This window comes from Cynoglossus semilaevis, chromosome 2 (assembly GCF_000523025.1).
Source record: "Cynoglossus semilaevis isolate Cse_v1.0 chromosome 2, Cse_v1.0, whole genome shotgun sequence".
Taxonomy (NCBI): Eukaryota; Metazoa; Chordata; class Actinopteri; order Pleuronectiformes; family Cynoglossidae; genus Cynoglossus; species Cynoglossus semilaevis.
In genome coordinates this window covers 5,006,458-5,022,124 of record NC_024308.1, presented here as the reverse complement: position 1 = coordinate 5,022,124, position 15,667 = coordinate 5,006,458, and the positions used below count along the sequence as shown (strand labels likewise).

The 15,667-nt window shown below is 41.8% G+C and overlaps 1 protein-coding gene and 2 non-coding genes across 3 annotated transcripts in view; 2 read left to right on the top strand and 1 right to left on the bottom strand.

The window, feature by feature from the left end:
- nek7 (NIMA-related kinase 7) overlaps nt 1-15,667 on the bottom strand; it is a 61,396-nt gene that overhangs the window by 25,566 nt on the left and 20,163 nt on the right. The window contains exons 2-5 of the mRNA XM_025064481.1: nt 15,388-15,475; nt 8,313-8,453; nt 7,594-7,656; nt 2,670-2,780 (exon numbers count right to left, since the gene is read on the bottom strand). Of these exons, the coding sequence (XP_024920249.1) occupies nt 2,670-2,780; nt 7,594-7,656; nt 8,313-8,453; nt 15,388-15,447 (375 nt within the window). The 5' untranslated portion in view covers nt 15,448-15,475. The remainder of the gene's footprint in view (nt 1-2,669; nt 2,781-7,593; nt 7,657-8,312; nt 8,454-15,387; nt 15,476-15,667) is intronic.
- On the top strand, nt 14,512-14,583 carry trnaq-uug (transfer RNA glutamine (anticodon UUG)). Its single transcript has one exon. It is a non-coding gene; the product is annotated as a tRNA-Gln (tRNA).
- Nucleotides 14,763-14,834, top strand: trnaq-uug (transfer RNA glutamine (anticodon UUG)). Its single transcript has one exon. It is a non-coding gene; the product is annotated as a tRNA-Gln (tRNA).

Here is a 15,667-nt window from a genome sequence, read left to right as displayed (position 1 = left end):
GAAGACAAAGACAACGGAATAGGACAGTGAATTTTGAACTCGGCCCTACACTGGGATAGCAAGGTCTCCAGGGTGTACTATGCTATTACACAATGACTGCTGGGATTGGCTCCAAACACCTGCTTCGCCCCCCCCCCCCCGCAAAGAATTAAGCAAAAAGAAAATAAATGAATGAACTCTGCACATGAACCGGTCTTGGGTAAAGTTTAGGCAAAGAGTTAAGTTTGTGGTTATTCTGTCCAAATACATTCTCATCAGCACAGAGTCGAACAGAAAAGGCAGCACAAACCTGTGAGTGTGTGTGTGTGTGTGTGTGTGTGTGTCAGTACCCATAGGAGAAGAGGACACAGTTTAATTGCTCCCAACATCCTCAGTAGCTGAGCTGAGACAGCAGTGAGGCTCTGTGGTTTGTTATTTTACCTCTCCAAACTGCCATGTTACATTATTTAAAATACATCTTTGAAATTTGTGCATGATTCCACACTGGTGTGTGTGTGTGTACACACACTTCCCCTTAAACAGTATGGAGTGACATACTGTATATACAGGATGAATACAGAATGTGTAAGCGAGTGTGTCTTTATCGGACTTGTGCATGTGTGTGTGTGTGTGTGTGTGTGTGTGTTCAGCCTGCCATGTTCACTCTCCTGTATCACTAATCCTCGCCTCTCCTAATTTGCTGTGTTGAGCTATTCTGATGTGAAGCTGCTGAGTATGACTGCAAACAGCTTGTCGAGCTGTGCCGATACAACGCCACAGCATCATTTATGCATGGGAGAAGACCGGGCTTTTTACATGCACAGCACTAATTTGCTATACGGGGAGGTTTTTGTATTAAAAAAAAAAAAACTTGGGATTTGGACCAACTCAGGGAAAAAATTACAAAGTGAGCCTGAGCCACTGTTGAACAACAGCGTGTCTTTCTACTCCTTCTCCTTTGACAAAATATCCTAACTTTAAGTCTTTGCGAGTGAGACGCCTATATGATGAGGAGACAAGGACATTTCCTACTTAAGTCTCTTGTTTCCCACTGAGGTGTAGCCTGAATAATAAACATCCTGGTGTCAGTACCCACTGGGCAGCACCCAGTTACAGTATCATAAACCTCTGAGGTTAATATAACCCCTCATACTTTTAGCGCCACATACTGTTCAAACGCTGGACCATAGGTTTAGCGCCACATACTGTTCAAACGCTGAACTCACAGGCTATCTCTGTTGAAGTCGGCTTCTCTTTGGACACAGCGATGCCCAGCTTCTCCCCTCCCTGTTGATGTACGGTAAGTGGCAAACAAAATGGATGAACTGTGACAGGATCTGGTCACACGATGTCATGCAATGTCAGGTTTTTATCGATGAGCGAGGCTTAACATCAGCTTGGTGCTGTTTCCAAAACAAAACTCACTTCAGCAGAGTTGAATTACAACAAGTGTTCTGTAAAATTAGACCAAATTTTACCGACGTATAACTGCAAATTTAAACCGTTTATTCTTGAAGCACCTCCATAAGTTCCTAGCAGAAACGGTGCATACCTTAAATTACTTTTCTGCTACTTTTCCTGATTGGTGACCACTAAAGATTTTCAATAAAATGTTTGAAATTTTTCCGCTTCAGTATAGATCTGACAAACTTTACTCAGCATTTCTTTCACGTCCCCCAGACAGAACACATGCTAGAGCTCGAGGACAATTAATCACAGTTTGTTTTTTTACGACTTCCCTCTCACAGTGGAGACACATGTCACCGATTAGGAGTAACGGAAATTGCAGGGGGCCTGATATTGGCTGGTTTTGGTTTTATTGGGCAGTGGATGATTCAGACTGACTCAGTGTCCAGGTACTCAAAAGCTTGTAGGAGCCACAAACCACAGACCCCCCGCCACCATTTCACCAGTTATAAAAGGCCACATCAGCACTCTGTGGTTTCCATATTTCTTCCTGACGCCAACTGTGAGATATAAAAGTTGGATCACCTGGTATTATTGTCCTCCGGGGGACCAAACGTTCCACAGAGTCTAGATGTCCCACATTACTTAAAAATACATTGCAACACAACACAAAAGATGGATTGGAGAGATTTTGATTTTTTAACATTCTAAATGTTCAGAAAAAGATTCATTTCAGTTTCTTTCTTTCTTATCTTTTTCTATTTTCGGAATATAACACTTACAAATCTAAACTACATGTGGATGGGTTTTTTTGACACAGCAACATAACACTTACAAATCTAAACGATATGTGGATGGGTTTTTTTGACACAGCAAGGACATCTGAGTGTCAATAGTTATTGTTGCTGCTGGATCAGCATGGTTTCTTTGAGCTTGTGCTAGGTTGCAAGATTAGCTCAGCAAATATTCAGAAAATACTTTTCTTTTTAAGAGAAAAATGTATGTGTTAAGTATTTAAACTGTTTTCAAGTCAACCAGTCTTATCTACATCAATGACAGCATTCTAGGAATTTAAATACTTTTTTTTTTCTTACTAGGTCCATTATCATGAAGCTGGTGTGTGTGCAGCTAATACACTTTAATAAGGATGACACTGAATATTTTTCAAAAATGATAATTTTTTTAGATCACCTGAAATTAAGTAGACCAATAATTTCATTTTTCTTCAGCTGGAGAGAAAAGACTGTGACGTAAGAAGTCAGGGCTGGGATCGAACACCTCACCTTGATCATACGTGAGAGGTCCCCGGCGTCCGCTAACTCCAGGACTATGTTAAGCTCATTGTCCTCGATAAACGATGCGTGGTACTTTATCACATTGGGGTGGTTCAATTGCTGTGATAGAGAGAGAGAGAGAGAGAGAAAAATGAAAAACCATCAACAGATATGTCACGGAGCAGTAAAACCATAAACACAACACAAGGTGGTGACACTAGTCACATAACAACTGTCCTTGGTCATAATGTCTACCAGCGTCAAAACTGTTGACGCTGTGGACCGGGAATCTTACAAACACATGACACCAAATGTATCAAAACACACAGCAGCCGATAAACAGAGGCTGGTGTCGAAGCGTGGAATAATCAACTCTACTTTCACCACCAATTAAAACACAACAGTAGAATCCATTTTTGGTACATGGACCTAATGAGACGCTTTTGTCCTGAAGTGTGACAAAGCTTGGTGACACGCCACAACAATCCCTCGGTTTGTTATGACAACAACCCATGTGTGTGAGACACACACAGACGCACAAACTTACTTACTTACACACACACACACACACACACATCCCTGATGTGTGTACATGGCTGGCAGTCAGAAAAACAAGCATGCTGGGTTCATCTCTGTCTGAGATTTCTTCCTGTTGGTTGGCCAATAAGGGAGAACAGCATTCCCTGTAGTAAGCACAAAGTCTCTATCCATCCAGAGCAGGAGGAGAAAAGGGGGAGGAGGGGAGTACGGGAGGGAGGCGCAATCAACGAGAAAGAAACAAATGACACAGTGACACAGACAAGTAAAAAGAATGATGGGAGACAGAAGTGGAAAGGGTGATGAGGTAGGAAAAGAGAACAAAGGTGAGGGAACAAAGAAGAGCAAGAATAGCAGGAAGTGAAGTGGGGGTGAAGTGTGTGTAGATACGTGTGTGTATGTGTGTGTGTGTGTGTGGTGGGGTTGATACGTGGAGAGCTGGAGGTGTGAAGCTATGTGGCGTGGCAATGTTGAGTAGATGGGGCCCCGTGATGCAAGCAGACGGAGCAATGTGACAGCATCCTGCACTCGTCTCCACTCTGCTTTCCCTGCTATGATTAAAGAAATGTTCATGCTCTGGATGATCCAGACAAGAGGGGAGAGGAGAGCACAGTGCACTACACTACGCTACACTACACTCTCCACTCCATCTCTGCATCCCTCCATAGACCTCTTTTCCATTCCATCTCCCTCTCCCTTTCCCTCTCTTCTCATGTCTCCATAAAATCCACACCGCCCCTCCTCCCCCCTCCACATCCTTGTCCTCTCTTGCCATATGTATTTTTGGCTCAGAGTGGCAGTTCTGCATGGATCCACACGGTAGCACAGCCAGGGAGCGATGACAAGTCCCCTCCTCCACACAACCCAACCCACTCCTGTTTCACAACTGGAACCTGGAGCGGTGGATGCAGAGAAATGAAGAGATATGTTCACATGCAGATGTTTATGTAAATGATGGACGGGAGCCGACTGCAATACAACAACCGTTCACTGGCAAATTTCACCTAGTCTTGCTTGATTACATAATTACACATGCTGGCTGAGACCCACCAGTGTGTATAATTACTTAATCATGCAAGGCTGAGTGATACGTTTGGTGAGCTGGTGAAGTGTTTCCAAGAAGAACAACACTGGGATGTGTAAAAACTGCTGACTCAAAATAGGGCTCATTCAAAATAAATGGAGATGAGGGACCGACGCTTGACCACCAGGGGTGGAGTCAGGTGGTAAAAAAAAAAAAAAAAATTCCTCAGGAAAGATTACATTAAAGTTCCATTACAGCTGATAGGATTTTCTTTCTTTCCTGAGCCGTTGACTACCAACCGAGCGTCATCTCATATTGCGACCTCTGTACACCCCAGTGTATCTGCCCTCTAATGGCTACTTCCAGTAACATAAGTCAACATGTCACGAAGCTTAAATCATCTCAATCTTCTTCCATGAACACGACCGTGAGATCGTTCTACCTAAACGACCGCCGCAGTCACCAGATCTCAATCCACTAGATCACCATCAGCACGTGGTGGATCAGGGGATTCCTATGATGGATGCACAGCCAACGGCCACTGCGTGATGCTATTAATTTAATACGGCCTGAGATCTCTGAGGAATCTTTCCAGGATGTTGGAGAATCTATTCTGTGATGTATTAAGCAATACATTCTTGTGGGGGGGAAAAAAAAAAAAAAAGGGAATTGAACCTGGTTCTGCCAAGTATGACCTAATCAAGTGGTCAATGATGGTAAGGGTCCTTGTGTCTCTGATCCATGTATTATTCAAGATACAACAGGGACACAAAGTGGAAGTGGTTACTGTCTTAGCTAAAGACAGATCATGGTTTGCTGGTTCGATCCCCAACATTTTCTATACAACTACAGTGGGGCATCAAGGTACTAGATTAATCCGTTTCACAACAGCACTCGTGTCTCGATTTTCACCATTAAAAATAACTAAAAATAATAATAATTAAACCAAGTATATTAATCATATAAAATAATAATAATTAAGATAACATTTTATATTATTGTTATTAAAAATGGGTCAAATAACGCAGCGAGGGACAGTGAGTGAGACAGCAGAGTGAAAACTATAAACCCAAGCCCAGGTATTTATACTACCAAATAAGGACAACACCAGTGAGGCAACAATAAAACCAGCTGAACTTCTCTCCACTGGAACTACCAGTCCCACTCTGCAACAATGCTCAGAAAAACTCTGCAGCTCTTCTTTTTTTTTTTGTGTTCAGCAAGTAAAACTGCACCATCTGTGAACAACAGTGTGCCCACGTGTGTGATCGTCAAGTGTAACTCCCAAAATAAAATAACTCACGTGCACAGCTGGTGAACTGGAGCTGAGGGAGACACAGAGACAGAAGCTTCCCGTGGCCCAGGTCCTCCATGATAATTCAAGTACCAATGGAAATGTGGACAAATGCCTTTGAATAAACCTAAAAGTGTCATCTGAAATATGCAGCATGGATCACACTGACCCTGACAAATCAAACTGACAATGTGTATGTTATTTTAATCGAACATGTGTTTATTTGTGATGTAATAAAGGCTGGAAAAGTGGACCCCAGAGCAGAGCAGTGGACTTCAGAAATGATGATGCTTTAGATTTAGCCTGATAAAAAAAAAATTCAAGTAAAAAAAAATATAAAAATAAATAAGAATCTCAGATATAGGGAGGAGCAGAGTAGCAAAAAATGTCTTCTATGTTAATTGGGGCAGATAATTACTCATCAGTAGACGTCCATTTTTGATAAACAGCTGTGGGATTTTAAAGAATGATCAGCCTCCGTTTGGCAGCGAGCACGCTGTTTCAGCAACAAAACGTTGGAGGCAGCCAGGGATTAGACCAAAGGACTGAGTGAGGAGTGAGTCAGAATCTTATACTGGAATCATCGTGTCAGGAAAGAAGAGAAACAGTGAATGAGCAGACACAAACACAGACAGACAAACAAAGAAAGAAATAGGTGTGCTGGTGAACGGCCCTGACTGTGTCTGGGTTTGTTGTCTACCTGGTTTTACCTGCTGGGGTAAAACACATCCTAGTGACGCAGTACATGATTTATATGGATGTTACTGCAGGTGTCGGGTTCAAAGACTCAGTCAAGGTCAAGCTGAATGACAATGACGGAATGTATTATATTCATGACTCAACTCAAATGAAACAAGATGAAATAATTGAGTTCAATTAGGGGTAATGACGCCATTTAAAACTGTAAAATTGTTTTTCAAAACTAACAATGACACGAAATGGTGATGGGTTCAGGTTTCAAAAACCTGTTCATGGAAGTCAAACAAAGTCCTAACAAGGAGAAACCAAGGTGAAATCCTGAGTGTGTGTGTCAACAAGGAGAAACCAAGGTGAAATCCAGAGTGTGTGTGTGTGTGTGTGTGTGTGTAAAGTGTGTATTTGTGTCCCAACAAGAATGTGGAACACTCAGCTCTCCATCACAGACAATGGCACAAAACTAAGTGAAAAGACCAGTTTGGAGAGAGAGAGAGAGAGAGAGAGATTACACCTAAGAATGGACAATGTAAAGGACGGGCTTGACCTTTGACCTTTCTATCACCCCACTCCCAGAGGTCACAGATACCAACCAAGGCCATATTGTCTGTAAAACGCTTGAAGTCAATGATCCACTCCTGAAATTGCATCTCTCCAGCCGATCTGGTCTGCTCCTGAGTATCATTGTCTGTGATTGGCCCCTCAGAGCCCTGGAGGTTTCAGTGAAGTGTTTGAGTGGCACAAACTAATTGGTACTATTTTTCTAGCTGCCTCTAATGTGTGTGTGTGTATGTGGGTGTGCGCGTGTCAGTGCGTTTATGTGGTGGATATGTATTCGTGAGTATATGTGCACAAACTGCCTACAGTACACACAAGGCATTGAGACACACGTACAATCTTTCTGACAGGAAATATTGAAGCTGTCATCAGTCGTTCATTAGAGTTTCAGAGCAGCTGACACCAATCAGGACTCCGTCTTCTGATGAAACTAAAACCTCCTCAATGGAAAAAAAATTAGTAAAAACACAGCCTAAGGAGTGGAGCCAAAACATGGAGTATCACATTAGGGAGTCTGACGTTGATGCTCTATGGCCCAGCTTAACATTTTTCAAAAAGATGAAAAAACAAAACAAAAAAAAAACAACAGTTTTGCCGAAACGAAGGGAGTCACTGCCAGCCTGGAGGGATGCATCGCTTCTGTAAAACACACACACCTACTGTAGAGACTCTCCTTCTCACACACACACACACACAGACTCATCACAGATATCTATTCCGTCTAGTGCGGATCAATTCTTTTCCTGTGGTGGAGGGTATCAGCTGAGGCACCTTAAGAGAACAGAGCCCGGCACATGACGCCGTCTCCCTTCTCTCTGGTTCTTTACCTTAAGGAGATCTATCTCTTTGATGCAATCTTGCCGAGCTTTGGCATCCATCAAGTCAAATATCTATCAAGAGATCAAAAGAAAGAGGGAGACAGAGAGAGATAAGGAGGGAGAGAAAGGGGGATGTTACGACATGTTCACTTTAACGCTGAGATGGAGATGTGAATCTAGAGATGTTGAAGGAGGAGAGTAAAAGAATGTAATTAATGGAAAACATCCACATAGTTAGGTGTTTCATACCTGAGTAACAGAGCAAGAAGACAATATTTTCATTTACCTACGTGTGCACGTAAAATATCCGTGCTCATTCTCAGTGAAAATTGTAGTCTGTAGGCTAAAGGTCAGACGAGTGGCCTCAGACTGAGTCATAAATGGAATAAGCTACGCATCCATTAAAAGAGTCAGAATTATTTGGAGTAAAATTTGAATTACAAATAATCATAAAATACTTTCAATAATATAATAGCAGCTTCTGAAATACAAACATTTAGTTTTTAACATTCGTTCAAAGTACATGTATTTAAATGTATTTTTTCACTCTGTATTTAAGGACCTTAGGGTGCCCTCTGTTCAAATCATGTCATCATCATGCTATAAGCTACATACTGTAAGTAAAGTGCAGTAGTGAGTAGACATATTTCCAGTCTTTGTTCAGCCTCATAACTGAATGATGTTAAACCTGGACAACACTGTAAATCCCTTGTTTTCCTTGAACTCACCTGAACCTTCTTCAGGGCCACTGACGTGTTGTCTAGAAGATACCTCGCCCTGTAAACCTCACTGAACTGGCCGCGGCCGATCTTCTTCTCGATCTGGAAGTTGGCCAATGAATTGTGACCCATATCTGGCTGCAATGGTTTCTGGAAATACAAAGAAATACAGAGGTGAATATTCCTGGACAGATTAGCAGTGTAGCAGAACTGAGTTTTGGATCAGACTTCAATGAAGACATTTGTGACTAATCCACATGATGGAATTATTAATATGGATTTTTTTTAGGAAAAAATTCATCCCATCGTGATGAAAAATGCCAACGAACTTTAATCTGATTATTTTCACTTAATAAATAACACAAGTAAATCATTTATTTTAAGAGCCGTAAAGATAAAATAAATATTAAATCAGTCAGTTGAGAAACTGGAGGTCGGGTTTTTAATAAATATCACATCTTCTCAGGGTAAATGACAGGCTGATAATCAACACAGAGTGTGATGCTGTTGTTCTGTAGCTCCTGTGACCCGGTTTTAAAGAAATTGCTTCTTAATTTGCCTCCTTGTGTCACTGACAGTCAGGCACCGAGCCACAGACTAATGGGTTTTTCCCATCAAAAAAAGATTGGTTTGGCAGACTAAAGCTCGACATTCACACACAAAAAATAAAAATAAAAATGAGCCTTTTGGTTATCATGGGAGAAAATAAATCAGTGCACAGGCTGCTTGACCTTTCCAGCTATTTGGTAAACTAGTAGAGGGCGTTGGTGTGTGCAAAAACAGAAGGTGACAGATATCAGAATGCCACATGTCACCAGCACTTGTGCCAGTGTGGCTGTGGGAGAAGCTCTGGGCAAGAGAATTAGAGAAAGACAAAGAAGGGGGAGAGGGTCAGAAATTAACCTCTCAAACACCAGAAGATTAAAAAAAGGAGTGTCATCACACCCACTCCTTTCACTTTGATTTCACAGTCTGACAGGGTTAACATTAAGCAGACCAGAGTCCAATCAAGTGGCAGGGATTCTCATTTAATTAATACCACAAGAAAGCAGAAATGTCTTGCTGCAAAATTATTCCAAAAAGGACTTTTAAACAATGGTTGGGGAACCGATCTGAGCCTCTCATTGTTTTTTTTTTCTTTTTCCTTAGAAGGTGACAGCCAATAGAGGAGGTGTGAGCCAATGAGATGCCCTGTCCAATTAACACCGCTGAGGTGTGTGCATTTTTCAGCATGACATCACCATCATACCAGGCTGTCTGAGAGTGGCTCTGACAGCCAGCATGACACGCGCCTCCAAAAAAACAAAGTTCAGTTTTGGTAGTAGCTGAACGTCAATGACGTACCAGAACACTGACGGGTAGAAATAAATTAAACTCTACAATAAGTTATATGAAATTAGTAGTAAAAAAAAGGAAAATACCGACTTTTAAATATCAATATAAATTGTGAGGCCGCACATTTGTGACTGCATTTGATGACAATATCAATGTAAATTGTGAGGCAGCACATTTGTGACTGCATTTGATGACAATCTTTAAAGTTGCACAATAATGAAAGACGGACAGAAAAAAAGAGAGAGAGAGTAAGAGAGAGAGAGAAATAAAAAGAGAGAGGACAAGAGGGCATTGCTTTCATTGGCTGCGTGGTAGCTTGACAAATGTAAGCATGAACCTCTAAAGCGCTGTGACAACCGCCTGCTGAGAGCACAGTCTCGCTAATGTGTCCTGGCATGCCGGCCCCGTAATCACACATTTACATATGCAATGACCTACATTTGCATGTCAGATCGCACACTGTCCGGCATGATTAACGGCGGGCACCTCCTCGTGCAGAGTCGCCCTGGGTGGCGGCAGAGGCTACGCGAGGGTTGAACAGAGGGCTGGAGGGAGGGCGACTTTTTTGGCAGCCAAGGGGCCGGGCTGCCAGGCAGGATTATGTCAGCCAGCAGCCCCGGCATTAGACACTTCATTAGAGCTAATCTGTTTAGCAGTGGGCAGTGTATGTAAACTTCACAGGCCATTTGCCGCACCTCTTCGCCCTCTGGCCAGGCCTTCGAAGGGCGGCCGGGTCGCGGCTGAGTGACAGGCCGTCTCATCTGCCACACATGGGTGTCACACAATCAGGGGCTCCCGGATGAAACACAAAGCCCAAGATCCACAGTAGGTCACAGACACTCAAGGAAGTGACCCTCAAAGACACTGGATCAATTCAGAACATAATGGAGACAGCTATACAGAAAAAAATATATATTTAGAACTTTTTCAAAAGTATGTGTTGTGTTTCAGATAGAGTTGAACGAGTAAAGTGTGGCATAAATGGACCAAGGACTGATTTAAGATTGGAGTCAAATATTCTTCTGAAGACACAAAGGTGTTAACAAAAGAATATAGGTCAGATTAGTCTGCAGTCACAGACCAAACCTTTACCCTTTGATGCTGGGTTAATGTAGCTCCTCAGGTCTAAATCATGACACTGCCACACTGAAGCTCCCAGTCAGACCTAAGCCCCGCCCTCATCAACAGGGGTGGAGCCAGATTACAAGGTTCTCTGAGAGTTTGCGGTGTCATAAATATAGCTATAGAAAGCAACAGGTGTGAGGTTTTTGACTTTTAGTGCCTTAAAATACACAGCAAATGTATTCGACTATGACCATGGCATAGCATAATAAAAAAAAATCACTTGCTGGTCAGAAATGGTATAACAACCAAAATATTATTTACATGTGGCTGATCGTCTTCAGGGTCTCAGGTATGGCTGATCCCTCCAGTCATTTTGTCCATTTTCTCTTCACCTTTTTGACAGATGTCTGTAGAGGTTCTGTGTAAGTACCAACCCAGGCCTGTAGTATTACTGATCTGGACCGTGTGCTGTCAACAAAGACTACTGTCCACAAAAGTAAAATATTTCCTTGAACGGCAATAAACACAATTAAAATAGAGTTTTTATTACAAAGACCAATGTGTGAATAAAATACCTGATTTTTTATTACAAAGACCAATGTGTGAATCTGTGTTTGTTAACACATCATTTATGACTAATTTCACTTTTTAAAGTATGATTTTTCTGACGTGAAGTTTCCACATCATTTTTTTTCACACCTAACTTTTCCTACTGCCATCATGTGGTGTTCCTACTCTTTTCACTCACATTAGGACAAGCTGCAGGGGATGGAAATTAAGTGGCAGCTATGCAAGGTATTATGGGTAAGGTCTTTAAGGGACAACATGTCTCGGGTATAAAGGTGACACACAACTGCCACGGGCAAGTAACCAGCAGAGGGAATTGAAAGAGAGAGAGAGAGAGAGAGAGAGAGAGAGAGAGAGAGGTGGGGAGGGCAGGAGAAGAGGGAGAGCGAGAGACAGCCAGAGCAGACAGACAGCTCATCATGAGAAGTGTGATACTGGCTGCCCGATAATGACACCCTTGCCAAACAGCTGACGAGACACACAGTGTGAGGAAAAGGGAATGCAGTAGACAGGGAGAAGGAAAGAGGGTGAGAGGAGGGAAGACAAGCAGCAGAGGGAAGAGGGTGTGATGTGACAGCCCAGCAGTGCCAACGGCTGCCACAGAAAGGCCAGCGGCGTCAGAGAAGTGCTGTCTCCCATGAAGAGAGACAGAAGGGAATGTAGAAGCACAGTGAGGAGGAACTTTAGGGTGCGTCCACACTGAGCCGGATTCAATTTTAAAACATCTTTCCATCCTGGCACGATGTCCACGCCGACCCAGCCTCTGACAGCTGAGGATCCGGGTGGAATGAAGCTGAACTCAGAGGCTATTTTTTTTGTTTTTTGTCATGAAAGAAGGAATTTGACTTGTTGTTGATGCATTGGTCAAAGGACTAGCACAGAAAATAAATGTTTTGTTTGTTAAAAGGTAAATAATCTTCCTTTCCAGTGGTATGTTACAACATGAAACATTGATTAACTTGAATGGTGTATTGTCACCAAATAGTTACTGTGTGGTCCAGCAGAGGGCACATTACGTGATGATACAACTGAGGTCCATTCTAAGACACATAGCAGAACAAAATCAATGTATCAATCATCATATCAATGTATGTGTAAAGATATATTGAGATATGTGAAAGATATGAAAAATCCAAATTGCGTTCGATGACTTGATTTGTTAGTCATTAAATAAAGGGACGATTAACGTAACTTTATGTAAAGATACGTTACACAATTGATTCAAGTGCTAGCATTTACACAGCTATTTGTGCTGCATATAGTCCAGCATTTTATTTGTCATATTTAGAGATGTTATTATATCACGATTAATCATAAATAATCAAGCTTCCCATGGTAAAACAGATTTATATGGTATTGTTTTGAAATCCCAAATTTTCAGTCTTCCGATTTCAAGACAAACAATGATAATGTGACCCTCGTTAAAATGAGTTTAATGTCACTACCTCACAGTTTTAATATATTTAGTAAGATCACTATGGAAGGGAGTCATTATGAGAGACAAGTAGAGATACAAGCAGCATTAAATACTGCAAAGGGTAAGAAGGGTGGCAATGCCCTTCTTCAGCAGTCACAACCCCCCTTCCCCCCCGCCCCCCAACCAGCCCCTCACAGAATAATGCAATATTCATCCTCAGATAGTCAGGCACTGAGCCAACCAGGCTTTTGGTTCCTCATCTCTTAATGTCTTCCACAACTGCAACGCCTTGGCCTCGGTGACATATCGGTGTCAGTCAAACTCTGCAGTGACAGTCTGATCTGAGAAAGACCTTCTCACCAATCCTCACATTCACTCAAAGAGCAAATGCACCATTAAAAATGCACACCTTTCCTGCTCATCTCCTATATCTAATGCATATGCATCATACCTCCAGGACCAAACCCTTCATCACATTACTAATTCAGATCTCTTTGGAGGGCTGCTGGGGTTTTTTTTTTTTCCCCATGCTGGCGAACAAGCTGAACCCTCTCAAAAGTGTGAAGCAGATGATGGACTTGTTGAAAGACACTCGTTGGGTCGCTGCTGCCATCTACATGTTCTAACTGGCTCTCCATCATTCACAGAATGGAAAATCATTCAAATGTTCTCTGTTATGAGTAAATCAATGGGATGCAACCGAAGAAAGTTTACTGTTCCAAGACCTTCAGCTGAAAAGTAGGCCTCGTATGAAAACTGATGTAAACTGCTAGAAATAGATGGGAAAACACAGTTGGAAAATCATTAGGCCTGAACAATAATATATATAATCAGCGGCTGGGAGATCAGCGGTGATTGTGTTTGTATGTGGCGGGGGGGGGGGGGGGTATGTGTGTTGCCTTAGTCAAATTAATCATTAGAGCTTTTATCTGACTTTCTTCTGTGCACAACCCAATTATCCTTAATTTTGCAATTACAAATCTTAGAATAAATTAACCCCCTTGGCAATTCCAGTGTTAATGCTGCAGTGCCCCCGCATGCACAAGAAAAACAACACAGTAAAGACCCTATTTTTAGTAATGCTTCCCTCTCCTAAAAAATACTCTGGGGCATTTGGATGATCCTCTTTGTTTAAAGTTTATTCAATAGTTATGGAGGTAAAAACATTCTAGTGGAAAAAAAAAAAAAAAAAAAAAAATCAATGAGCTTGATGTTGGAAGGCGGTATTAAAATCCGACAATGACCAGATCCGTACGGAGCAAACCTGTATTGAGCGGAGAAGGGCATGTAGGGAGGCCAGACTCTGCCATCCTCCACAGCTCTGATCAATAGAAACAACTCAACATTTATTCACGCTGTCGATCTCACACACGGGCTTCAGAGGTCTAAGGGATGTTTGGACTTTTTAGGCACATCTTGATTGACACAGGCAAGAGGCAGCAGAGATGCACTTTTAAAATGTGAAGAGGATGTGGTGTTGGAGCGTACGTGTTCATGGACTCCATATTAACATCAATGATTAAACACTGTTCTTTGCAGAGGAATCTATAAGGAAAGAATCTATTGCGTCTCTTATTGTTGCTTTAATGCAGACACACTCACTTGTAAGATTGTTTTTTTTTAAATACACCATAATGAGGCCTGTATTTGTATTAGGAGGTTCTTTATCAAAACCAACATACTGGATCAGTTCATATTAATAAGTCAAAACTGCAGCATACACCAGTCCACTACTGAATGCAACTTGACCACTAATCCCGACCAGACATAAATGGAACTCAGGTGTGAGGTCTCCAAGGTCTAACTGTGTAGAGCACCCCCTGTGGTTCCATGGTGTAATGGTTAGCACTCTGGACTTTGAATCCAGTGATCCGAGTTCAAATCTCGGTGGAACCTTATGAGAGGAAAAAAAACAACTTCCTTCGTTTTTTAAACTACAGTAATTGAATTCAAGCTTCCTCGAAGCTACTTAGGAACTGAGTGTGAGGATGGTCTAATGCTCTTTTAGCCATTTAGTGCATTGTTTTTGTAACATGAACTTGGTACAGGAAATGATGTGGTCAAATTACAGCTGTGGTTCCATGGTGTAATGGTTAGCACTCTGGACTTTGAATCCAGTGATCCGAGTTCAAATCTCGGTGGAACCTTTAAGGTTTGTGTGAGGAATATCGAGCTAATTCTTATTCGAATGGATCGTTACTATTGCGTTCCTAAAAAGGTCAAGAAGTCGATATTCTGGGTGGGCTACATTTGTGAAGATAATAAATAGAGATGAGCGTTGGTCTTACTGACAACACTTTGGTACGTTTTTCTTTTGTATGGGTAAAAAATAGGACATGTTTTCTAACTATACTTGACGAACCACAGTGGAAACAGGTTGGCACTTGTCACAAGTGCTGTTGGTGGCATTAGGAGATTGAAAAGCTAGATCTCAGACTTCTTCAGTACAACATGTAGAAGTGTATAAACTAAATACACACAAAACACCATCTAATCAAAATAAACTCATCACAAGATGTGCCACATGAATTGAAATCACGTGGCCAAATAATTTGCACATTGCACATAGGATAGAGTTTATCCTATGTGCAATGAAATTAAAGATATAGAACCAACTCTATACCAAAGGTTAGCAAATTTTAAGATTAAAAAAATAGATGTCGTGAGGATGTGTGTTTGTGTTAGTGTGTGGAGGGTTACCTGGGGTTGGAACACTGGCACGGCTGCTTGCTGACCTTGTGGCTGTGTATCCATATCCATGGTGTTAGGAACGTGATCCTTCACACCTCTAACAAAAAAAAACGAGTGGTCAATGAATAAAAAAATAGTAATTTGTTTATCTGACAAAATCCAAACGACGTAAATAAGAACTTGATTAAAATCAACCCGAGATCGTGTCTCTCCAGCGGCAGCCGAGTCTGTGAACTGAACTCGGAGTCTGGTTACGGCTTAACTGGATCCCACGTCATACCTGTGGATC